At 36.7% G+C, this 26,883-nt stretch overlaps 3 protein-coding genes and 1 non-coding gene across 6 annotated transcripts in view; 3 read left to right on the forward strand and 1 right to left on the reverse strand.

Annotated features, from left to right (window-relative positions):
• Positions 1-493: 493 nt before the first annotated feature.
• Positions 494-613, forward strand: LOC113003374. The gene has a single exon (XR_003268427.1). It is a non-coding gene; the product is annotated as a 5S ribosomal RNA (ribosomal RNA).
• Positions 614-4,427: 3,814 nt separating this feature from the next.
• Positions 4,428-22,478, forward strand: LOC105201954 (TNF receptor-associated factor 4). The gene is made up of 7 exons (XM_011170255.3): positions 4,428-4,565; positions 11,521-11,694; positions 19,030-19,134; positions 19,224-19,385; positions 19,655-19,972; positions 20,476-20,736; positions 21,345-22,478. Exons 2-7 carry the CDS (start codon positions 11,521-11,523, stop codon positions 21,696-21,698), a joined length of 1,374 nt encoding a protein of 457 aa, XP_011168557.1. The 5' UTR covers positions 4,428-4,565; the 3' UTR covers positions 21,699-22,478.
• Positions 12,407-25,118, reverse strand: LOC105201955 (probable DNA replication complex GINS protein PSF2). 3 transcript variants are annotated; one of them, XR_005575413.1, is made up of 6 exons: positions 24,651-25,118; positions 23,684-23,789; positions 23,441-23,602; positions 22,965-23,053; positions 13,457-13,810; positions 12,407-12,506 (listed from the first exon to the last, which is right to left on the reverse strand). XR_005575413.1 is itself a non-coding variant. In XM_039452824.1 (5 exons), the coding sequence occupies exons 1-4, from the start codon at positions 24,893-24,895 to the stop codon at positions 22,988-22,990; spliced, it is 579 nt and encodes a 192-aa protein (XP_039308758.1). In that variant the 5' UTR covers positions 24,896-25,118; the 3' UTR covers positions 13,050-13,810; positions 22,965-22,987. The 3 variants fall into 3 exon arrangements, 2 of the variants coding, with proteins under 2 accessions (XP_039308758.1, XP_011168558.1); XM_039452824.1 differs by lacking the exon at positions 12,407-12,506 and having other exon boundaries at positions 13,050-13,810; XM_011170256.3 differs by lacking the exons at positions 12,407-12,506; positions 13,457-13,810 and having other exon boundaries at positions 22,869-23,053; positions 24,651-25,116.
• Positions 25,119-25,941: 823 nt separating this feature from the next.
• LOC105202108 (DNA-directed RNA polymerase II subunit RPB11) overlaps positions 25,942-26,883 on the forward strand; it is a 53,717-nt gene continuing 52,775 nt past the window's right edge. Inside the window, exon 1 of the mRNA XM_039452838.1 lies at positions 25,942-26,430. Within this exon, the coding sequence (XP_039308772.1) occupies positions 26,384-26,430 (47 nt within the window). The 5' untranslated portion in view covers positions 25,942-26,383. The remainder of the gene's footprint in view (positions 26,431-26,883) is intronic.

The raw sequence follows: 26,883 nt of genomic DNA on the forward strand, positions 1-26,883 counted from the left end.
AATTGTATGAATCGCAGTGCCATGTCGCATGGGCGTCAAATACCGGATTAAATGGCCAATAATCCGGTATTATTGACATATGAATTATTTAAATTCGGCAGTTCAGATTTATTGTACTTGCACGGCTTTGTGCCGGAATAAATACACTTGTGGAAAAAAACTCAGCGATATCAGCGACATAGGAAGAAGAGTGGATAAAAAAGAAACTAGTGCGAATGACGTACAGTGCCCTCTATTGCACGTAACTACAGTAATGGTAATATTGGTGAAGCATTGGGTAAAACGGGTAAAACCTTTAGATAATGAAAGAACCATCATTACCGATCGTCAGACTAATGATTTATCATTAATTATTATACTTGTAATAAATATTATTCGATCAGTCATCAATCTCTCGGAAACATCGTATTCGAGTCATAAATTATGTACCAATATTTCTTACATACGTGATGTAAAATCAAGTTATATACCGTTCAAATAAAATAGATGATTAGCCAACTTCCATACCACGTTGTAGAGCACCAGTTCTCGTCCGATCACTGAAGTTAAGCAACGTTGGGCACGGTTAGTACTTGGATGGGTGACCGCTTGGGAACACCGTGTGAAGTTGGCTTTTTTTTTTTTTTTTTTAAGGCAATCTTAAATTTATACACACATTAATGTTTATAATTCAGTAAATACAAAAATTTAATTTAAAAAATTTAAAAACTATTCTTGAAATATTATTTTCATGTCTTATACTTAATAGGTATATTAAAAACTGTTTCAAGTATTAAACAAAACTATAATTATTTAGACATTTTAAAATACTCTACAATTGTTTAAATACTTTTAAAATGTAGAAAAGGCAAAATTGCAGAAAAAAAACAAAAAGTAAAAAATGTTTAGCATTTCGAGATGATACTTAGAATTCAGAAAGTATTATAGTGACCTATACAGCACCAACTGTTACGAAAAGTTTTAAGATTTCACATTTCATGAGCAACATTTCTAAAAGAATTCTACAAAATGTCATATAAAATTTTGTAATAGAAATGTTTCTAAAATCTATCACATGCAATAAGTTTTCAAATTTAATTTTTTTAAATTGGGCAATTGAAGTACTTTAAATTTAAAATACTTCAGAAATAATATTTAATAATCAACAATATTTTAGAAAGGTTTCAGATTTTTTCAGTAACCCTTCAACAATTTTTTGCAAAGTTTTAAGTACAAAAAATCACGGATAATTTATTATCACAGAGATATCTCAGAAATATAATATATTTCGCAATCTTTATGAGATATATCGTTTTTCCAGATGAAATAATTCTGAGACATCTCTGAAAAATTTCAATGCTGTATGGGGAGGAAAAAATATGTAGTACCTACTATATTTCGCGCAATTTTGCGATATATTTTGCATTCCTGCATCCGAGGTACATTTTGACCTCCGTCCTGTCCCGTTTGTGGTTGAGGACATCAACAAAATCTGAAACTAACGTTTTCCTGCTCCTCGTTCATATTCGTCACCCCGGTTTTACAGTCAATGACTTCACCGTCGCAACACGACGAGTTGGAGAACGGCTGAGGACGGTGTCGCACTTCACGTGTGCTATCCTCTGTCGAGAGAGGAAGAGAAAGGGAGAGAAAGGGTGAGCGAGAGCAAGAGGAGGAAAAAAGGAGAAAGAGAAGAGAGGAGAGAAGGGAGAAAGAAAGAGAAAGAAAGAGCTTTTCCTACGTGAACGCTCGCAACGACGTATGCACGATGCACGCGCGTATCAGTGAGGAGGAAAAAGAGAGAAGCAAATGAACGAAAGAGAGAGAGAGAGAGAGACACATATGCGAGCTATTCCTGTACACAGCGAGTCGCAAGCGGCATAATAACGCCATGTTGTTGCTTAGCACGGTGAACTCTCTCAATGCGAACGAGTAAAACCTGAGGCGAGATGTATCTACGCGGTATATTGGGGTAACCGAAATAAGGTCCTGATTTTCGAGGACGTGCTTTCCTACCCACGGTTTTCTCAAATGTCCCGCGCAAATTTTCAAGATGAGTAATTCTAGTTTTGTATACTTGGAAGAAAGGGGAGATTGATTTGGAATATATTCTAGCATAAGGGAAATTTACGCATTTTATCGATGACACGACGAAAGATGTCATTAGACAATATAACAGACCCAACGAAAGCGATGCAGTCAGCTCTAAATGTTATTATTGCGACATCCGCTACGTATATGATTGCTATGTATCGTAAGTCACGTTTCTTAGAATACCGTGGGCGACATTATTAAAGTTTACGGCCCACAATCCAAAGCCGATCCTTTTTCCAACTAAAGTAAGAAACCAAGACGATGATGGCTTCTAATTGTAAAGGACTCTTTACTTGCGATTTAATTAAATTCAGATTGATTTTCATTGAACAAATTAATTTGAATCATTGACATACCCGATTTTCTCTGTTTATGATGAGCGCCGTTTTGTGAAAGAAAGCGATTCTTTTCATCAGAGGAAGTCATAAAGCGCAGTGCGCGTATTTTAGAACATTATCCTGCGGTTACGTGCGGTTCTCCGTAATTCTGCTTTTAAACAGTTGAGAACTTCTCATTTCTTCTTCTTTCTCCAATAAAGTCGTCCTATAATAAAATCATTTAATATATTAATAAACAATTATTTATTAATTTTTGTTAATATCATTTACATAATAAAATAACAGAAGCAAAAAGAATTTCTTCTGAACAATTACATTATGAAAAAAACACATTTAAATTTTAATTCTCTAAATTATTGAATAAATTAATTCGAATTATTAACATATTTGATTTTTTTCAGTGACAAATATTTTGTGAAAGGGAGTGATTCTTTTCATCAAAAAAATCAAAAAGGAGCGAAAGGTTTTCTTGCAGCTGTCGCGCGTGGTTCTCTCAATTCTGTTTTTATTTCTTTTACTGTTTATTAATAGAAACGAAAGATTTCTTCCAAACAGTTACATTACGTTGTAATTTATATTAAAAAAAACACATTTAAATCTAAATTAGTTCTGATTCATTGAATAAATTAATTAGAATTATCAACACAATTTTTTTTTATGACAAACTTTTTGTGAAAGAAAATGATTCTCTTCATCGGGAGAATTCAAAAGATAGAGCGCGTTTTTTGGAAGATTTTCCCACACGCATGACTCTTCCAATTCTGTTTTTGTGTACCTAACGAGTTCTCGCTACCTCTTCTTCAATGGTGTCTTTGTTGGTGTATAGTAAATAATATATTAAAAGCAAATCATCAATTCTGATTTATTAATTTTATTATTTCCGAAATAGAAGCGAAAACAGATTTCTTCTGAGCAGCTATGTTACAATTTATGGAAGGACATTAAAATCTATATTAATTCTTCGAATAAATTAATTAAAATTACTAACATGATCTTTTTCATTATAAGCAAATTCCTTTCATCAAAGAAATCAAAAGGGCGGCACGCGCTTCTCGGAAGATTCTCGCGCGGCTATCAGGCGCGCGCGGCTCTCCACAAGCCCACAATTCTGTTTCTAGGCACTTGGCGAGTTCTCACTCCCTCTTCTTCCTTCGTCGCTGGTGTCGTCGTCGTTCCCCCTCTGTCGAAGAGGCTTTTATATCGCCTCTCTGTCTCTGGCACTTCCTGTGTTCCGCCACAACACGTTCACCTGTCTACCTCCACCTGCCTCCGTTGGTTACCTAGGCGCGTACAACGGGGTCCGCGAGTATGCCCCGCCGCGCCGCGTCGTCGAGCGTGATATCCTGAGGGACCACCTTCCTTAGTTTCGCCTAGCACGCGGTGGGGCCGCGATCTAGTCGCATTGGTCGCATTGATCGCATTGGTCGCATGTACACATCGCATATGTGGCATACGTGCAAGGGAATGCGGCCGCACGCGATTGTGCAGTCGACTTTACGCTGTCGCGCGACCGTGGACGCGCGCACGCGAACGAGCTTCCCTCGTCCATCGTTCCGATAAGCAGGGACGAGGGCCGGACGATAGATAGACTCAGGTTCGACGAACTCCAACCATCGCTTCCCCGGACACAGTCTCGGAGGACAGTTCGCGACACACTCGTCGGTATTTCGTAAGAAACAGTTCGAGAGCTCCGCGTCGCGCAGTGTTGAATCTGCCGAATCCGAGTCTATCGCGGCAAGATTCAAAGCGGAAAGGGGGAGTGTCGCGATTAAACAACAGCATTCGAACGAACGCTCTTCCGATTCGCGCCAATTCTTCGAGAGTCTCGGGGCTGAGCGGAACTCGAAAGGTTTTGCACATCTGTGCAAAACTGAGATAAGAGACAAGTTTGATGTAAGTTTAGAAGAAGAAAAAATGAGTTTAAGGTAAACCTGTTTCTAAGTGCGATTGAAAGGAGATTTTGGAAGCAAGGTCAAAATATTCAATCCGGTGCGAGAATTTCGTGATTACGCTCGAGGATTTGCGACACAACCAGTTGATGCTGTTATATTATATTAAAGAGCCATTGGCTTATCTCTACGACGCCTATTTTTGGTTTCCCGACGTGGACAACTGAATGTATCTACCTATAATGTCAACCGGATATCCGAAACGGTAAGCAATACAATTTCATAACTGGAGACGTTACGCATAGAACTACCAAAGACCTACTTTAAGATTTGATTTAAAGTAAAAGTAAAATGAACATATATTTTATGTTAAGAAAATATAGAAAAAAATGAAAAAAAAATGTATTATTAGTATGTTGTAATAGAATATGATTTGCACGATTATAATTTTAGTTTAAGAGATTTTAATTTCTTTCACTTATCTCCTCTTTTATGAACATTTTTTATAGAAATTATTTTCCTGTCGCTATACTGTGACATTTGATAGCTCTAATTATGGATAATAAAATTATAAATTTGATTAATGATAACATGGAAAAAAAATTGTTCTTTAAAAGCACAGAGTTGGTTAACTATGTTAAAAAGTTAAAATTAATTAATAAAGTTGAATAATAAAATTGAAAAGTTAATAACTTTTAGCTTTTGGTTTATTTTAATTTTTAACTTTAACTAATTATTTTTGAAACGCGGAAAGAATAATTTTAATGTAGCACCTAAAAATTTAGCTAGATACAGATTAGAAAATAATTTTATGTTGAGCCATCAAAATAATCATGTAGAACGCTCAAGCATGATAATGTTGCTACAAACAGTTTTAAGGTGATGCTAAAGTCGTCCTTTTTTACCGATCGAACGTTAATTTTCGGGCACGCCGTTCTTCTAATTGCATTTACAAATTTAAAAATCCTTTTCCACAATTAAAGTATAGACAGTAATGTATAACGGATGCTATATAAGGATAATAAAAATGAAAAAAATTGGAAAATTATTTTCAAATTCTTTTGTTTTTTTATCCTTATATAGCGTCCGTTATACATTACTGTCTATACTTTAATTGTGGAAAAGGATTTTTAAATTTGTAAATGCAATTAGAAGAACGGCGTGCCCGAAAATTAACGTTTGGTCGGTAAAAAAGGACGACTTTAGCATCCCCTTAACCAAGTTAACAATCCGATTCAATTTTTTTAATGGTTTAACATAGTTATTTTCAGATTTATAATTATTTTACAATAGCAAAATTGTTATTTCCGCGTACGTTAACTTTAATTTATTAACTTCTTCTCTTAAGTTAAAAATTTATCCACACAAAAAAAATTGCAAAAGAAAAAAATATATTCTATATATTATAAATTGTTTTGAGTAATCTAACTTAAAAAACTTGCAAATTTCTAGAGTAAGTAATATGTTTTAAGAGTTCAATGTTCGTCTAATGACGTCCTTAGCTCGTCTAACATTTTCCACCGTCTCTCGCGAGCCCAGCAAACGAAGATATCGGCATTTTCGCGCGGTCGACTTCGCAAAGCCTTAACTTTCCCTTATCTACGTGTCGGCCACGCAGTTATCGTGCGTACACGCAGGTGCAGAAATGGTGTCTCTTACCGTTCGTACCCGGCGGTGAGATTCGCTCGTGGCACACTTGAGAGGCGACCGTACTTATGCAATTAATTGCACGGTCCATACCGTGCTCGCGAAGAACCAGGTGATTCGCGTCGAAGTGTCCTCGCGAATACACGGATCTTATGATCCAGGCATCGTTTTAATGCATCCGACTGTATCAGTCGGAGCGCACCCGATCGGCGTTCCGCTGATCGAATTGGGCGGTAATGCGCCGCGCTTCGACGGCAGCTGCCGCCGTCCGACACGTTTTGGAAGTCGTCGACAGCTGCGCGTACCGATTGCTCTGTGGCTGCCCCAATTTCCTGGCTTGAGAATATATAGTCTGATTAGAACATATTGAGTACCTTCGGGGCATAGCAGTGTTGGGATGTAAAACAAACAAAAAAAAAATAGAAAGACAAGACGACCTATCGTGTGTGAAGAACGTAATTCACCTAGAGAAAAATTATGTTGATAAAATCGTTTCTTTAACTTGGTTCTTTTCAAGTTGAAATGAAAATATTTGCGTTGCGTATCCGAACGAATATTGTATCTCTTTAATTCTAATAAAAGTAACAACCAAAATTTTTCTTTAAATTAAAGAAACTTTTCTTTATAGCAATGCAGAAATTTCTTTGAATCAAACAAATGTTTTTTTATTCGAAAATACTTTTCTCTAGGCGTTTGATCATTGTCAGAACCATTGATATTTTATCTCGAATTAATCTCGATTTAATCTCAACTTCATCAGAAGATTGCAGATAGCTTATTTTAAAAAATGGAAATTTTTTTTTATAGATATTGTGTAATCTTGATATAAACTATTTATATAAATATATGAAACTTATCATTGTAGTACTGTAATGATCGTGGCGCAGAGAGTTGAGCATCTACTCTTTGTGCTAAAGACCCATATTCAAATCCCACTGATCAGGATTCTACAGATCTGATTTTACTCGATCGCTACCTCGTGGAAGACAATGGCAAACAGTGGTAAACAGTGGTTTGGAGTATCTTGCCATGAGAACTCTAAAAAGCCATTCAAAATCGGCGTTTAAACTATAGATCCCATATATCTGTGTAAAATATAAAAAGACACACACCAGAAATGCGCTGAGGAATCATCGTGGTCTGATAAGAGTGAAGGATTGGAGAAAGATAGAGATGTGAAATTTAATTTTTAATCTCTTAATCCTTATTTTCCTTATAATGTATATAATAACAAGAGCTACAGCTGGAAATCTTCTGAAAAATGCTATCACGATTGAAACGGAGACAGATACTCGATTCAAGGTCCAAGATAAGCGCATATGTCGAAGATACGTCTGACATTATCCTGAAGAATCCACTAACTTATCGAGTATACGAAACGCTGCGAAACTTTCCTTTCACCTGGCTGTTTTGCGACACGAGTCTTCCATTGCGCTTCTGCGCTATACTAGCGTCGATTACGCAAGCGTAAATAATCGCAAGTGACCGTAAAGGTCCATATACAGATATAGGACAAGAATACAATTTATTTTCTCGATTTTTTGTTATTCAAGAAAATTATTCCAACAAAACTGTCCGTTTAAATCGACTATATCATTATTTAGTATTCAGCGAATAGTCATGCAATGATGGAACAAAAATTGAATTGGATTGAATGATTCATATGTATCTACGTACAATGAAAGCAAAATTGGATTACGAGACTAAAATGAAATCAACATCATGCGTTTTACGATATCATTAGTAATACACAAAGTATAGAAGAAAATTTAGAATTGAAGATCATTGAATGTATTGTAATACGTACCGCTTCGTCTGTTTTCATTGTGGAGATATGTCACACAACGCACATTACAGATGCCGTAAGAGAGCAGATGTGTGGGCAGGATAGGAAGTTTAGTCTTACAAGAGGCAGCTGATACGGACACAGATGCAGGCTCTTCGTCTCAGAAAGAAGCAAGGATATGCTTTTTTTTTCTCGCGATGATGGTAGTTGCCTTTGAAACGGAATTAAGATGCGGGTCTCTCTACGGCATAAAATAAATCATCACAGTCGCCGACTTATACTCGAGCAACAATTTATTTTAGAACGATCGAAATAAGCGTTTCCTTAAATGTAATATATTAATCAATGTACGGTGAAGAAAATATAAATGTAATCGAAACGTAAAAATAGTTTTTTTATAAAAATTAATAATTCCAATTATCAACCTTTTATCAGAAAAATCGATCACACTGTCATTTGAGTCTATTATATCACGAGTAATACAGATTTAAATGTAATAGGAACACACGATACTGATGGGAGTAAAAGAAGTTTAGTAGAGGCTCGTAAGTCATCGTATTGAGCAAAATACATTTACATTTATTATATTGATGCAATCAATGTAATAAATATGTTTATTAAGACGTTATCTCATTCTAATAGACTTTTATTATTTGCCTCCGGGGCAAGAAAGGCACGAAGAGAATCTAAAGTATGTCTGAATCTAAAGGATGTCATAAAGTCCTTTAAAGCATGCGTCACAGTCTAGTTTAATCACCGATACGTGCCTAAGCGAACTTTTGATCTTCCGTTGCTATGCCGGTATGGCTCCCAGCTGCGTTCACGAATTTACTGCGACAAAGGAGTGTAAAAATCCGTAAAGAAATCAGTATGCCAAGGCAGGAATTAGGCGGCGTGCAGCCGATGCGAGGCAAAAGGTGCAGGAGGCGCCGGAGGAAAGCTGCCGGTCATCGGGCAAGAGGAGGAGAGAGATATAGAAGGAGGTTCGCAGCTGCTGTGACAGCTGCACACTTCCCAACATTACTCCCCGGACGGTGTGCGCGTTCCGTTCCTATCCTCCGCATGTGCTCGATCCCTCCCATCGCCTTGCCAGGTGCTCCTCGTATCGTCGGCGCGCTTCGACGAGACACACCTTTGTATCCTGTGCCCCGTCTGGGCCACAGGACGCGTACTCGACGAAAATCCTTACCTCGAAAGAGAAAACTGTCCGATCGAATCGCGATCGTATAGATTGTGCTCGCGCACATTCACGTTCCACCTGCAGTCCACGTGATCGAAGGACAGATGCACGCGATGCAAAGTACTCGTACAAGCGCATAATCGCTAAAAGATTGAATAATATAGCGTTAACTTTAAAAATGTTACCTTTGTCATGTTTAATTTTAAATATCAAATAATATAGAAAAATCGTTTTCACATTGTTGTCCTTATTGTTAGTTGTTAGCTCGAATAGTTCAGCTCGACATATGTGTGACCATCAAAAGATTGAAGAGCTGCCTCTCGACATTCAGAGATACGGTCAATCGTTCTGTTAACAATAAGTAATGTATACCCTTGTAATCTTTCTATGTTATAAAAATATATCGTTTTTCGATAAAGCGGAAGTTGGATGTTTCAAAGATAATTTTTGATGAGACATATAAGTATAAAAAGATTTTAACTCGTCCAAAAATTTTTTTAGATTTCACTATCGTTTCTTCGTTTCTTTATAATCTCTGTCATCTGTCAATTATAACTTTTATTTTTAAAGATCCAATCCTGGAAATCAGCATCTCCAAAAAAATATCGTTATCATATTTGCACATACCTCTGTATAAAAAATTTCTGAAATGGTTTAGTAAAAAAAAAGTAGAGAGCTAGATAAATAAAAATATTAAACAAAGATATTAAGAGAAATCAATAGCGGTAATATTATTTAGCGTTGCGCTTCAAATTTAAGCGACTCGAAGAGGGACGATGGCGAGGGACGGTTGGCGTGCGAGGCACGTGCACGCGTAGATATTTATTCGAACGGCTTATTCGACTTTGTGGTCGGTAATTCACGGCAAGCCCGTGATCCCACGGGCGGATCGTTTTCGCGATTGTCAGAAGATTTGGCATGGCCGGTCGCCGGCCAAGAGAGGCTGGAGCTTCCCCCTTTCGTCGATCATCGGTGGGGGGAAGGTCGAAGAAGGCCGCAGCTGGGTTAGATCCGGTCCGCGCACAGTTGAATGCACGGTGCATACCGGGCGGCAATATAGGTTCGCCGATGTCGTTATTCCCCCACCTTTCTCCTCTCTCTTTTTCTCTCCCCCTCCACCTTCACTCGCTACTCCACAAACCTGCAGTTAGCAACACGTCTCTTTCTGTCCTTTTTGATCACGTCGTCGATAGAGCTCTTTGTCTCTTAAAGGGCCATTCTGGTATCAGGATGGAAATCAGACTCTTTCCTAAAGCTTCTTTCGCACGCCGATCAGTTTCTTTATGCTCACGGAATTGCGCAACACCGCGTAAATTCCTCGATTTCTGATGATCAAAAAGTGCAGAAACATACTTAGGCAATTGTCTTTTGTAACGAAATTAAAAGCAAAACGTCTTAATTATGACGGAATGATCTAAGCAAACATTTTGAGAGCCAGTCTCTGCAGGATTGTACAGGATCGTACCTGCTCACCACCTGAGAGGAAGCGAGAGAAGGCAAAAGAGAGAGCGCATTCCTGTTTTATATGCACATGCTCCTTCATTCACGACCTGTCTCTCCCTCCTTTCCGCTTCCCAACAGTGTTCTTCTCTCAGTTATTATGTTTCCCTTCAGTTATCTTCCCAAAACAAAAGTCTATTCTTGCGGGGGCGGATTAGTCTAAAGACCGGTTTCAACGTGTTTTAACGTTAATCTGAAATAGTCCTTTTTTTTATCTTTTTCCACTTCCTAAAGATAAGATTCTAAATAATCCAATTAAATAATATTATCAACGTTGACAAAATCGTTTACGAAACTTCAAACTATATTGAAATCTAAAAGTATATTTACTATATAAACTATATTACAATCTATGAAACAGATCGCTCGCTCGCGATCGCCTTCGTCATTCATTATTTCAAGTTCCCACACTCTTTTGGGAGAGATTTCAGGAAGTTACGGGGGATAATGACTGCGGGTAAAACGAGAAACTGGGAAACTACATTCGCATGATCGCATCATGCACCATCCTTTGCAGAGCCAGTCTCCCGGTTGCTCCAACGGCTCTTCTGGCTCGCGACCGATTCTTCCCCCTTCTCGTCCTCCTCCTCTCGCTCCTCGTCCTTCTTCTTCTTCTCCGCCACCTCTTCCTCTTCCTCCTCCACCATCGGCGCAACCACCACTACTACTGTCGTCCCCATCGACACCATGATGGGGTCCAGAGGAATTGCAGAGCTAGTCACAGCTTGCGTGTCAGTCCATCAGTGAACTCGGTCTTGTGCGTTACCGAGTCGTGTGGCGTACTACCGTCTACTTGAGTAGGTCCGCGTTTGGCAGATTTCCCGAGGTTTACTTGGAGTCGAGTCAGGTCGAATTGTACTGTAGGGCAGGCAACTTCCTGTTGAGTGTCACGACCGCGACACTCAAATCGTCTCGAGTCACGAGACTTCTCGGGAAAACGATCGCGAGTAAGAAGTGTGAATCACTCGGAGTCCGTGGGAACGCGATTTAAGTAGGGAACGGCGACGACCATGTCCCTCTTTCGCGAGCCGCGAAATTGAATGGTACCAACAACAGACCCGAGTCATCTCGGTTGCGCGAGTGACGTTAGTGCCTTTAACTTTGAAGATGGTGCGCGGTCTGTCGCAGTGGACCAAGACCCTGAGCTTCCCAGCGAGGGTGTCACCACAGAGACCCGCCAAGGAGTCCAAGGTTTTCCACGTAAGCCCCAGTGCTAGTCCCACGTCACCGCCCAGCCCGATCAACGACACCATGGACAAAGCGCCTATAATTACCGACGAGGTTTGACATGTTTCTTTTTAATTTTTATTTTTTTATTTTTTTTGTCTCGTTTTTCTTTTTTTTCCTTTTTTTTGCTTTTCATTAACCTCTTGCAAAGCTAGTGCTGTTAACAAAATAACGATGCTTTTTTTCGAAATAGCTAACATATTTTTGTAGACAACATATATGTGTGAACATAGATGATGTATCTTTATTTCGTTTTTTTACGATCGTTTTCGCGATGACAATGAAATGTAAATCGTGCCCGGAGGAAGAAAAAGAGAAATTCACCGTTAAGTGCATGAACGGAAACGGCGATTTCCGATATCAAAGTCGTTTCCGGCGAGAACACCGAGAATAAGTTTATGTCGAGATCGTTGACTCCAAGATGCGTTGCGCGAGATTCCGCGTTGGAAAAACGGTTCTTCTTGACAGTTGCAGCGTTTCGATATTGTCGCCAGATGCTACGCAAACTCGGCGGCGGCGACGACGACGACGACGACGACGATAAAGCTCAGCTTTTTCTTCGCGCCCGTATGATTCGTGGAATTTCGTGCGTGAGCGCCCGGTGCCGTCTCACTGGCATAAAATGCCGGGCGCAAGGCACGACCGGCGGGCAGCGGAAGCGTGGGAACCGAGCGTAACAGATGGCCTCGACCGCTTCCGAAGTCGTTCGACCTCTCCTCCCGTTGCGCGGCTCCTTCTCTATCGTCGCGTCGGGGACGATATCGCTCGATCCGAACGAACGGCGGTGACGCGAAGTACTTGTAGTTAAAAGAAGACCCGAGTATTTCATAATTGACGTACTCACCGCAATTTCCGGATCCCTGACTCTGAAAAGAATACGATAAATTGCAGTTAACTGATGTTAGCAAACGCAGCCTTAACAAAGTAAATGGAAATTTCTGAGACTTTAGAATTTGAATTCTGTATTTTTGAACTCTTATTTCCATTTCTATTAGTATAAATTTATTTTTTATCTTTTTTTATCTTTTCCTAATTTTAAGAATTAGGAAAAAAATAGAGTAAATTAAACTGATATTACAAAGTTAATCTACATTGGTAGAAATGGACATCAGACTTCTAAGTGTTAGAAGAAAATAAAGAGCAAGTTAAATCGATTATACTTAATTTATATTGGCAGAAATGGTTATTCACATAAAAAGTTAATGAACAATTGGAAATATTAATTTCAATGGGTAGATCTTTTCATTCTTGTCTAAAAAAAACTAAAACTATTACATTCGTCTTTAATTCTCCAGTTAAGAAAGTCTCTCAAATAAAATTCAATGTTATAATTTCCATGAAAATTAAATTTTAAATACATATACAATTCAACGTTATAATTTTTATAAAAATTAAATTTAAACATTTATTTTCAACGGGAAAGAATCCCGTTCAGAATTATTTCGTCGAAGTCTAAACGAAGCAATTCTAAACACCGTTCTTTCTCTATCATGTGAAATGTATGAACAGAAGATACGATCATTGTACAACGCAGATTAGCGAATTCAATAAGGCTATTAGAAAGTTGGAAGGTACATTTTCGTCCCAGGGAGAAGAATTCTTAAACCGATACGCCTGGTGCGTCGATCCTGGGGTTCACTTACTCGTATTCGTTCAACTGCGGAACGCGCGTTTCAAGTCGAAGTGAGAGCGCGCACATCCGCAATCGTCGCGACCTTTTGTGGTTCCCCCCGTGTCATCCTCCGCTGCTCGGGAATGCGAGAATGCGAGATAACGCGGGACGACGGTTACGTTTAGTACAACAAGCGGCAATTACCGTGTGTTATATTAAAAGCTCTCGGCTTCTCTCTGTCTTTCCTTCTCTCGTCCCCTCTCTTCCCACGACGACGACGACGAGGACGATGACGATGATGACGACGGTGGTAGCGGCGGCGGGGTTCTCCGGTCGGTCTACGCCGGAAGTGGCGCGGCTTCGCGTACGCGCGTTCTCCTCCTCTTCCTCGCGCATTGTTCCTCGTCGCGCATTCCACGACGATGAACTCTCCGCCGTTCGAGTGAACGAGAACGTTACGCTCCGCGGCATGGGCGCAGCCCGCTGCGAAGGGAAGCCGCGCGAGAACCTCGATGGTTTCGTGCGCGCATCCTATATCGCACGTAGACGCACCTAGAGCTAACGTAATAATTACTATCTTTCGTGATACAAATGGACACGTATCTCTTATCTCTTATGTCCTCGATCTACATCTTTTTGTAGCAATATGTGGTAATCGTTCAAGGACACGCGCGAAAGAAATATCGGAGTAAACATCGCTCTTCATGAATTTTTCTTCAAGAATCTACTTTATATAATGTATCCAGTTTATATAATGTTCGAGGACGGAGACTGCTTGAAAATCGGTGCCATGTATAATTAAATTAAAGGATGAATGTATAAACAATAAACCAGACTTCTTTTATAAAAAAGAAAAAGAAGTAGACTTTTTTAAAGAACAAAAACTTCTATGAAATTTGTAAAGAATACAGGACAATAGTATTTTGCAAATTATAGAAACTTGAAATATTTCTTTTCAAGAGAAATATAAAAATCCGAAATATATATCGTGGATTATACAATTCGTGTTTACTACATACAATAAAACTAAAAATTAAATAAATTAATAATAGTAATAACAAAATAAATTATAAATCTTTAATAAATTTTATATATATATATATATATATATATATAAAATTATATGGAAATAATTTAATATACTTTTATCTTTAATAAAAAATATTTAATTTTATAATATATATAAAATAATTCGATATTAAATAATTATAAATATATATATATATATAAAATATCGTTTAATTTTCGTTTTCGATCTTATTAAGCTTCGAATTACGTCTATTTTCTAAAAAAAAGGTCTTGCAAATACAGCTACAATTTTGGATTGTAAAAAATTAACTAAGATAGATAAATGACCGACAAATATTATGATATCGCATATGTTTAGTACTTAACCAATTTAAATAACAGACAGAATTTATATCTGAATTGCTTGTAAAATTTAAAGAAAGAATTTTCTGTTTTCATGTTAATCATCCTTGTTATAAAATTTGATTGTGTAATTAGCAATGAGACCTAAATTTTCTAAAAAGATAAATAAAATGTTGCTGATGTAAATTCTATGTATACGACAAAGAATATTTTAGCAGATACAAAAATAGCAATAAATTTTTATTGTGATACCTAGAAATTTATCTACATCAGTAAAAGATTTTTTTGAGTGTTTGAAGCTTAATAAGGATCAAAAACACTAAATTTATTAGCAATTTAGCAAAATAATGGTTAAGCAATAATGAAGCCGTAGGCAGGGTTGCCAAAATTACACATTTTTTTGATAAAGTCCATGCCAGTGGTAAAAACTCGGTATTTTCCGGAAAAAAACTGGCAAAAATAATAATAAATATAATTTAATACAATTAAATATAATTAAATATAATTTAAATATATTTTAATATAATTTTTTTATTTTAAATATAATTTGCCCAAAGATTTCGTTAATTTTATCATGCATTTACATAATTGTCCAGCAAGTTCAGCGTCAATAGAGAGAGAGAGTATTCTCCAATCTAAGTTTCATCCAAAACAAAATTTGTAATAGATTAGGAATTGACGTAACAAATAAATTAGTTTTTTCTTATAAAATGTTAAATGGCGAACGCAAAGACGTTAATGATTGGTAAACATTGGTAAACATAAAATTTTACTATTTAATTATTTCTAATATTACTATTATTACTATTAATTACTACTATTATTTACTATTACATATAATACTATTTTGCATTTAATTACGTATATTAATTTAGACAGATTTTATTGGTTTATATAAAATTCATTAATTATATAAGATTATATATATAAGATTCATAAGATTACAGCAAAAATATTTCTTTTGCATATAAATATATTTTATTTAATAGTCACTTTTTTAGTTCTTGCCAGTTTATGAGATAAAGTCCGGAATTTACCATGGTTTTTTCCACTTACTGGACTTTTCCTGTCAACCCTGGCCGTAGGTATTCGGAATATGAAAGAGTTAAAAGGTGATTTTATTAGTAATTTTACTGTGCTCTGAATAGCTAAAGCAATCCATTTTTATCACTTATATCTTTGATATTATTCGATCGAGGATTCGACCGTTTTTGGGAACGCAAAGGCGGTGAGATCAACGCACGTCGCGTCGTATGTTAATTTTTGACCAAGGTCGCACACGTTCGGCTCCGAAAAGAGACGGCCGTTCGAATGGAGCGCGAGTTCGCAACAGTCGATTCGTGGGAATATCCTGATGTCGCCAAGGAGAACGTAAGGTGTAATTTAGTCGTTTACATTGTCGAGTACGTCAACGAATACAGACACATTAAAAATATTTCGGTAAACAGCCTGAGAATATTGCACGGAAAGAAAGATTAATTGATGCAGCAAAGCTGTAACTTGTTACTCAAGTTTAATATTTATAAATAAGCAAATTTGATGATATAGCAAAACAATTATATCTGTTATTATTAAGTATAATTTGTTATCTTAAATTATAATTTTCTGGAGAAAGTGTTTCAAATTATATGTATGATTACTATATTAGTTATCGATACAGCTGATCAGTTTATTGAAACACTTTTGTAAGCGTCTGAAAGCAATTATAATTATTTTGAGACATAATTTCTGTGCTGTACCATCAACATCTATTTAATTATAAATGTTTAATTTAATTTGATATGATATAGCAAATTATAATAATGCTTTTAGGATAATAATGTTTTAGGATTAGCATCACTTCTTTACTATATCGCCAAATCTGTTTAATTATCTTAAATTTGCGTATTAAACTATAGCTTCACTGTCCGATACAAATATTATAAGAGATATATAAATGTGGCTTAATCGGATTTTAATTTCATTTTTCGTAATATTTATTATTTCTTCACATTTCGTTAAAATGAAGAAATAATAAAATAATGAAATATAATTGGATAATCTGAAGAAACAATATGGAATAATCGTGAATATTACATTAAGATTCGCTTGTTGTATTACACAACACGGATCTCGAACAAGATTCTTATATGATTCGTCGAGGTCAGGCGAAAAGGAAAAATCATGTTGCATAAATTACGTCGATCGAAACGTTTATGATGGTAATGACACTGAATGATGAATATTGAACATTCGGTGCTGTAAGGCACGAAGAGTAAGTGGAACATGCGAAGATCGATTGTCCGTTACTTTACCGTAACGTCATGCTTACCTGCCGCGCGATGCCTAGTATTCTAATACGAGGGACCTAATACAACGCGAGAAGAACCTCGCTCACGAGAAGAAAACAATGGACGACTTATCGTTAGTAGAGCAGAAATTTCACGTTATATTTATTATTATTAATAACTCTATTTCTCTCTTTTTTTGTAATTTTGCTCCTCAGCCTTTTTAATAATAATGATGTGATTTTTTGCTAATTTTACCTTTCCATTATAAATTTTTTTGGGGTGATTTTATCTTAATGTCTATGATGCGTTCGAAACGATGTGTTTCGTTCCTTTATTGCTTCGTACTTATATTATTTCGAGCGCGTGGCAAGATAAAATTCAACTTCTCCCGATCACGTATCTCTTCTTCTTTCAAAGTGCATTCCATTCTTGAAGCGTTCGATATAAAATATTTGAGAGCAATCTCTCGAAAGAGAGAAGGTAGGTTTGTCTCTTTCATTTCTTTTCTGTTTATATCTCGTCGCTAACGGCTGGGCTGGTTGCGTTAGGTTCCTCGACCTTGCTGGTCGTGCAGGTTTCAACTTCCAAGCACCTCCGAGCGTGTTCGCACACGCATTCATACGCCGGATGCATTTGTACATGAATGGTACAAAGGTTGATCGTATCTCACGAACTGCTTTTCCCGAACTAACGCGCTTTTCAAGAAAACTATTTCGACAAATAAATGTAATAAAAAGAAAGGGAAGGAAGGAAAGAGAGGGCAACAGAAAAATAAAATTGTTAATGTTTTTAGTGAAGCACGCATACTTGTGTTTTTACGATTGTCTAGCGATGTGACATAACTGAAATATTTTTAGAAATCCTCTACATATCTACTTAAGATACGGCAAAATATTCGAAGTAGCAAAAGATTATCGAACTATAAATTTATGGTAAACTATATTTATAACTTTTTACGTATTACTTTGAGTGATAAAAATTATTATATCAATCTAATAATACTGAAAATATATTTTGCAATGATCTATTTGTCGAAATAAGTTTAAAAACGGAATTGTGTGCATCAATAGTGCAATCGCTCCTCGAGCAACGCGACAATGGATTTAAAATATTTCTGACTTCTACCACCCACGTGATTCTCTGCACGAGGTAGCATCTCCCACGATGCTGCACCTCGCGTCAGGCACTTTGCTATTACGGGAAATAGTTCAGCCAGTGGCATCTTCGAAAATAATTTACCGGTTATTAGAGGTCAAATACAAAGTGCAATTTAAATAAATTGCACGATTAAACGATTCAAAATAGAGAGCTACCGGTTTTTAATTCAAGTGGAATTTTCCTTAAATCACCGATAAACTGAAGTAATTCATGTTAATTTATGAGAGTGCGTACAATTTACGAAAATTTATGGAAATATAATGTTCCCAAACAGCACACAATATTTACGATAAATATTTATAAATATTTATTATTTTTTAAATAAATATTATAAAGACCATTTTATAGATATTGTATACGTATATCATTAATATTTTTATGTAATATTTATGATAAATCTTTATGATCTCTTTGTTTAATCTAAGAACATAAAAATGTTTTTAAAATATTTTCGTAAATATTTAAAAAATATTCAAATAATTAATTTTAATTAATAAATATTTGGTAAATCTTTTAAAAATATTATGTAATATCTGGACGTTATGATCCATTGAATGGAGAAAATATCAACTCTAGGTTGTAACATACTTTTTAGAAATAAAAATTAAAATATTTAATTGTCGATTTTAAGTTGATCATTTGATGTTGCTGCTTCGTTACCAGGCTACATATTAGACTTAAATTCTTAAATGCATCTTTGCGGATTCTTCTAGATGTTTATCCAACCAGAATCTATTTCCTGAAAATTGAAACATTATATATTTCGTAGAAAAAGGAGAGAGGATCCTGGCGCGAGGTAACGGAACTTCGCTAAAAAGATTCTTCGAAAACTACGGATTTTAATCCATTAATAATCCAGACGTTTACATTTCGGGTTACATTACGGTATACGCGCACCGACAGCTCTACGTTTTATGATTCGACAAACGGCGAGCAGACGAAGGCAAATAATATCTCCCTCGTCTTGCTCTTTTCCAGAACTTCCAAGACACGGAGGCAGAAAAGGCAATAATGGGCTCCATCGTATACTGCATACATCACAAGGACGGTTGCAAATGGTCGGACGAACTAAGGAAGTTGAAGGTAAAGTCATCGTAAAAGAGTGCTCGGTGTTACAGAACGAGGATTAATCTCGGCGGCCCGATTAAATTTAGTTTTTGCTCTTATCACAGGCGCACCTGAACACGTGTAAACACGATGCAGTTCCTTGCGGCAATAAATGCGGCGCGATGATTCCCCGCGTACTCATGGAGGACCATTTGAAGTATACCTGCGCTCAGCGCAGAGCCCGTTGCGACTTTTGTGCCAAAGAATTTACCGGACACACTTTAGAGGTATAACAAGGATTCCGACACGTGCGAGAATTAATGAAATGACTTCAAGTTTTCAACCGTCAATAACAATAAAAAAAAAAAAAAATTATGTCGTCTATTTAACTATTTTCTTTTTCTTCTTAATTATCTTTACACAAAATAAATTAATTCTATTTAAGTATGTTACTTCTTTAAAATTTTAAACTTTTAAAAATGTATTACTTTTACTTTCAAGATTCCTTCAAAAATTATTGGTTCCAGACAATAATTGTGAAAACTCATGTTTGCAGAAACACACGGGGACGTGCGGTTACGAGCCTCTCTATTGCGAAAACAAGTGTGGCATGAAGGTGCAAAGGCGACACCTCGGCCAACACAAGCTGGGAGAGTGCGCCAAGAGACTAGTTGCCTGTCGTTACTGTAACAAAGAATTCGTTTTCGATACGCTCGGCGCTCACCACGCGAAATGCGGTCGATTTCCAGTTGCGTGTCCTCATCGTTGCGAAACCGCGGTGCTACCCCGAGAGGATCTCGAGGTTCATCTGAAGGATCATTGCACCACGCATCTACTTTCCTGTACGTTCAAGGACGCCGGTTGCCGCTTCAAGGTACTATTTTTTCGTACGTTATTGCTTATATCCGCTGTATAAAAGGTAAATAAATTAAAACAGGTGTTGGAACAGGTTTGTTTCTGCGAAATAGAATACCCAATGTTTGAAATAAGAGATTAATATGACTCTTCTTTCATTCTTATATATGTATATCAAATGTCCTAGCATCCTACACTAAAGTACAATATCATCTAATATGAAAAAGTATTTGCTTTATATATTTTAATTTTCTGAATATAAAAATTTCAAATTTTAAACTCGCGCTTTTTCAAGAATAAAAATAAATGAATAAATTACTATAGAAAATAAAGCAAATCGATATCATTAAATATTTTATATCATTAAATAAAGCTGTAATTTTAAAGATTCGGGAAATCGATTCTATTAAATTACTTATATTAAATTATTTATAATTTGCTTTGTTTAAATGAGAGGCTTATCCTCTCGTGTTATTTTCAGTCTAATTCAAAAAACATTACGTCACGATCTGTTTGAAACAGGGAAATAGGTTCTCGTTGGATAAACATCTGGAAGAATCCGCAAAGATGCATTTAAGTCTCATGTGTAGCCTGGTGACGAAGCAGCAACATCAAATAACCAGCTTGAAGTCCGCAATTAGCAAGCTGTCGTTAAATTACACGGGCACACTTATATGGAAGATCACGGATTATGCTGCCAAAATGTTGGAAGCAAAAGCGAAGGAAGGAATGGAGCTCGTCAGTCCACCTTTTTATACTAGTCAATACGGATACAAGTTACAGGTGCGTAAATTGAGTATTGTATAAGTCAGTGGAGTTTAATTATAAATTTGTTTCACGGCCATATATCTCTGTTGCACCTTAACAATAAGCCACCTGATTCGTAATGAAATCGTGTATACGTTACACATTCTGCCTCATGAAGGCCGATTTATAATAAATATATAATAAATATTATAATTATAATATAATCCTATACTTGCAATAATATATGATGAATTTTTCGTGTAATCGTATCATTTCACATAAAGTGTAAAAGTAAATTATATATTTAACATTACACAAAATTTAGTTTAAATGCAGTTAGTGAGATAAGAGTCTTAAATATAAAGTATTATGAATTGCTATAGAAATTATTTAAAAATATACCTAAATAATAAATTTATCTTGATCTTTGTCATCTTTATGAATCTATTCATTTGATCTCATATTCCTTTTAGTATAGTTAACAGCCTCACAAATGTACAAAATAGACTTTAATTTTTTAATTTGATTATTTTGTAAATGTTCTGTGCCTTTTTCGAACATTTGTTCATATATTTGTTGTTCAGTTAAAATTAAGAAATTATACATTAAATCTTAATTTTCTAAAAAATCATACGATTTTATAGGCTTCCATTTTTTTAAACGGGAACGGAACAGGAGAGGGCAGCCACATCTCGATATACATAAAGATCCTACCCGGCGAATACGATGCGCTTCTGCGATGGCCGTTCTCGCACAGCGTATCGTTCACTATGTTCGATCAGACAGTCATCGCGGAAAAGGCTTGCAACATCGTGGAAAGCTTCATACCGGATCCGACCTGGAAGAACTTTCAGCGACCAAGTCGCGAGCCTGATTCTCTTGGTTTCGGCTTTCCGAGATTTGTTTCCCATGAGATGGTGAAGAAACGACACTTCGTCAAAGACGATACCATGTTTATTCGAGTTAAAGTGGATCCTAGTAAAATCGTAGCGGTCTAAAGGAACGCGTTTTGAAGAAACGCTACGTTTCTGGAAACGGACTTCATGTGATATTTTCGAGTACTCGCTTGAGCGGGACATATGGTACTTATGTCGTTTTAAATAATGCACGATAGTTCAAATTTAAATCAACTGAAAACGGGAAACTATGCCACCGCCCGTCTGCATTGCGACAGTTCTCATTTATTAACTCGTGTTATTGCAAATATTGCCGATAATTGTAAAACAATTAATTTATTAACACTGCCAAATGTGTAATGCGCCAGATTGTATTTAACTCTTTCAGTTTCCTAATTATTTGTATCTCTCTTAAGAGATTTTATCATCATCTAATTTCTTTATCTCTTGTGATGTATAATCGAAGCACGTAAAAACTTAATATTAATTACTACTTATTGCTATACATTTTGCGAACATTTTCGCTGTTTTTCTAATAATTCCTGCACAAATTATATGTATAATTGCGAAAAATGTAACAAACGAGAGCCTCGATTTTTCTAATGAATGGCCTTACGATCGCGCGATTACTTTTAAGGAGAAAAAATCAAAGATTGTTAAGGGACTGCGTGTACTATAAGGTTAGCAAATGTAAATATAAAATATGCGGAATGCCATACGATAATGGACAGCGAGCAATTGAAACAGATTCAATTATTCGATGTAAATACGCACTTATTATATATAGTGAGAGTGAGAAAATGTGATCGATATATGCTAGTGAATGTAACTTTTGAAAATGAGCTGGCTAATAAAAGTGTTATATAATATTCACATATAAAAGAAATCTTGTACTTAATTCCTTGCATACTATATGATGCGATATGATTGAATATTAAAAGGTATTAAGCGATAGTGTTTGGGAACAAGAGAAAAAAAACTTAAAGAGTGATTTTAGATAATGAGATAAAACAAAAATCAAAAATAATAAAATTGCAATTAAACTTTATTTTTAATTATAAATGTTAGTTTTGTAAAAAGCCTATAAAGTGCATTATAATTGAAAAAAAAAACCAAAGAAATTTTGTCATTTTTAATATTTTTATTTTATCATTTAAAATCACTCCTTAAATTTTTTCCTACTTATTGCCGAATACTTTAATACTTTCTATCAAGAATTATATATATATATATATATATATAATAAAATATGGATATATTCAAATAAAAATAGACATTAGAAGAGAATTTCTTGATTGTATGATTAAATTATAAAAATATTCACATCTTATTGACTAAATCACAATAGCATTAATATAAATAACTTACGTAAATATGAAACATTATTTTCCTCACAAACTGCTATATCCACTGCTGCTATGCTGGGTACTTGTTTCTCCTGAACTTGTACTTCCTGCCTATAAAAACCATGGAAGTAAGATTTACATACAATACTACAAAAATGATGACAGCAATGATAAGTGATGATGCAGTGATAAATAAAGCTAATAAAAAGTTCTTGCATCACGTATCATTTACTACAACTCTTTTAACAAAGTTTTCTAATTGAATGTTTTGAATCATTAAAATTTTATAATATAATTTTTAAACACAATTTGATGTAATGATTTAGTTTACTGATTGCAGAAATAGAAAAGTATCATTATCTCTTTATTCAGTGTATTCAATTCTTATCAGAATTCTTTTTTCTTTGCAGACAACTTGAAAATTCTAATTTTTTAGTTTTGTCATGATTGTAGTGTTACAGAGAAAATAAACATGTCAATTTGAAAACCTATACTTACAGATTGCATCCGCAACATTTGATCTAGTGCATGCGGTAACAGTGGACGTATACCACTAATCTCCATTGTGGTGAGATGATTCAGTTTTGCATGCATTCCTTCACTTTTTATGAAAGCATCCACAGACGTGCGCAACTTGGACATTCTCATATCCCATATGTCCTACAACACAAATTCCTACATATGAATTCTATCCTCCATATAAGTATGTCTCTCGTATTACATTCAGTCGAATCTACCTACCTTCACAGCAATCCTTATTCCATCTGCGTCAGGAATATCATCATTTGCAATGTTCAGCAAAATTTGACTCTCGTCCATATAATGACTTGGCATCTCTGTGAACAACCTGATTAAAATTTTTGTGAATAGGTCTTTCAAATAAATCAAATTACTATGAAATTTAATTGAACATACATACAGTCACAAAATAAATTATAGATACAAAAAAAGAAAGTTTATTTTATGCTACAAATTTACTAAATATTATAATTCTTTAGAAAAAATTTGATTAAAAGTGAAAATCTTTGCCAGGTATATTTCTATCGCAACCATACACTTTATTTGTAGCAAAATAAGCTTTCCATATTTTACACGTTCAAATAATCAGTTTTGTAACTATGTAAGATTATCTTGTTTATTTAATATTGTTCTGTCATATAATTTTACACACATTTTTAAAACAGAGATGTAAAAACAGAGTTGTAGTAGAATCAACTCTTCTGTTGCAATTTTATTTAAATAAAATCAGACAACAACAGAATTTTGTTAATAATAGGCCAGTGAAATTTTTTTAGTTCAAATTTAAGTTGGCTTTTGATAAAAATGTATCACTGGCAAGGATTTCCATTCAAGTTTTCACTACAAAATAATATTTGATATATTTGTAATATCCCTTGGAGCATAGATCAAATGAAAAAAGAAAGTAACAGAAAAGTAAGCAAAACTTTCAGAAAAATTAATAGACATAATAAAACGTTATAGCTTCCTGCACATATTTCCTAAAAGTTCTGTTTATGCTTCTCTTATTCTCCTTGTTTGACTTACGCTCTGATTTTTATTTTTGCCAGCGATAAAATAAACTCGCAACATTCTGTGACCGGGCAATTAGTTTCGTGATTGCACATGTTTCAAAATGCACAAACAAAATCGGCAGGAAAATGAAACAACACATTAGATAACAAGAAATGACAAACTGGAAGAGGCATACTTGGACATTTTCTCGTTGTCCTTTCGCTCGTTCAAACTCTCGACGTCCATCCATTCTTGGCGGATGATACGGCATTTCTGTTTCTGCTTCAGACACATGGCGAGCCAAATCGGCACCTTCACAGGCAGCCCGGCACGAAACGGACCCACTGAACCCGAGATCAGATAGATTACGTCGGAGTTGAAGTTCGGCACTATGCTGACCAGCTGTTTCTCGCCGAGAAACTCGATCTCACTTGGATCCATGCTTGTTTTAAGCGTTAAATCAATCGTTCTTCGATGCCTACGTGTTTGAAACCGTGTTTCGACACTTCCCGGTGCATTCCGAGCGGTTCAGAGCGGTTCTGGCTCGGTCAGAGATCTGACAAACCAACTCCAACGTGCTCCCCGACAATTCGCGACATGGCAAGTCGAAAAAGGCGGGAGAACGCAGCACGGGCGCCACCGCCATGTTTTCCCGCCACTTGTTGCGTTTCGAATATTACAGAATAAATTAATTTTCGAGTCGCTTTTAACCTCTTTCGCGCGACTGACTGATTTGTTGCACTGTACCGACGATAATTTACGCAAACGCAATATCCACGAGGCGCGAATACCGAATTGTAGGGACGAATAACAATAGATACGAGTACAAATTAACTCACCGTCGCCGCTAGTCACTCCGTCTAGCTCCATCTCGGACGCAGCTTTCGAACGTTCGAGCTCCAAGATCCTCCTCACAACGCACGATTCGTCTCGATTCACATTTAGCACGAACACGCGATACTTCGCTTTCGACAATCCCGATTAATTCAGAAGCGGGTGCCGAATTGTCCAAGAAGAAGAAAAAGACAATCCCGATAGCCACGCGCGTCAAAAACTCGAGATACGGGCAACGAAAAAGATGCGAAACACGATTAAACGCGACACGACTTTGCACCATGCATCGTATCCGACTGACGACGGATGCTACATTTTTGACACTCTACGATGCTCTACGACACTCTCGAAACACTCGCTCGCGTCAAAAACTCATACGGGACGACGAGGGTGCGAGTTGAAATGCGCCGCGACCTTCCACCGTGCTCCCTAACCAACCGACTGCTGGCACTGCGTACTGCGTAGCGGTGGCGCTAGCAGCGCAACGACGCGTAGACGCGGCCTCTCGCCGGTCACGTGAGTCATACGTCACGCCGCTACGCAGTGCTACGAGTGCTACGCAGTCGGTTGGTTAGGTAGGATGGCAGAAGGTCGCGGCGCGTTGCGGCGCATTTCAACTCACATCCTCGTTGTCCCGTACGAGTTTTTGACGCGAGCGAGTGTTTCGAGAGTGTCGTAGAGTGTCGAAAGTGCAGTAGCATCCGCGTCGTCAGTCAGATGCACGATGCGAAGGATGCGAAATCGTGTCGCGTTCAATCGTGTTTCGCATCTTCTCTGTTGCTTCCGTATCTCGAGTTTCCGACAAGTGTGACTGCCAAAAGCGAAATGTATTAGCGCGTTCATACCAAGAATCAAGACGAATCGTCGTGAGAAGGCTCTTGGATCTTCCGTGTCGCTCAGACGGCAACGGTGGTCGGTCGGTCGAGATGGCACAAAGTCGCGTCTTTTCTGTTACTCCGTATTCCGTATCTCCAGTTTTCGACTGGCGTGAGTACCGGGAGTGTCGAAGGCGAGTATCGCGCGTTCGTGCCAAGTGTGAATCAAGAGGAGGATCGTCGTGAGGAGCATCGTCGTAAGGAGGATCTTGGATCTCGAATGTTAGAAAGGTGCGGCCAAAACAGAGCTAGACGGAGCAACCAGCGGTGAGTCGAATCAATTCATTTGTATCTAGATATCTATTGTTTATTTGCCCCCCCCCCCTTTTTCCCCCGCTACATTTCTGTATTCGCGCCTCGTTCCGATTGCGCTCGCATAAATCGCGAAAAGACGACCTAATGAAACGCACGAAAGCCGCGGCGTTAAGATAGGAAAAATTGGAAGTTTGTACGCACACTTGGCGCTCTTTTCGCAGGTGTGCCAACAGTCGCGAGTGACGTACTTAGGTCCACATTGTAGAGATGGCGACGTATCAGCTAAATCGCAAGCATGGCTATTCTCAAGCTTCTTTTTTTTCTTTTTTTCGATTTTCTCGTAAAATCTATCTTGGCGCTGAGTCGCGACGGTCATGACCGCGTTTCTTGATCCTATACAAGTTTTCTCTTTGATGCGTGCTTTTATTCTTTCATAGCTGAAAATAATTTAATATAAAATTCCAT

This window comes from Solenopsis invicta, chromosome 1 (genome assembly GCF_016802725.1).
Source record: "Solenopsis invicta isolate M01_SB chromosome 1, UNIL_Sinv_3.0, whole genome shotgun sequence".
Lineage (NCBI taxonomy): Eukaryota > Metazoa > Arthropoda > Insecta > Hymenoptera > Formicidae > Solenopsis > Solenopsis invicta.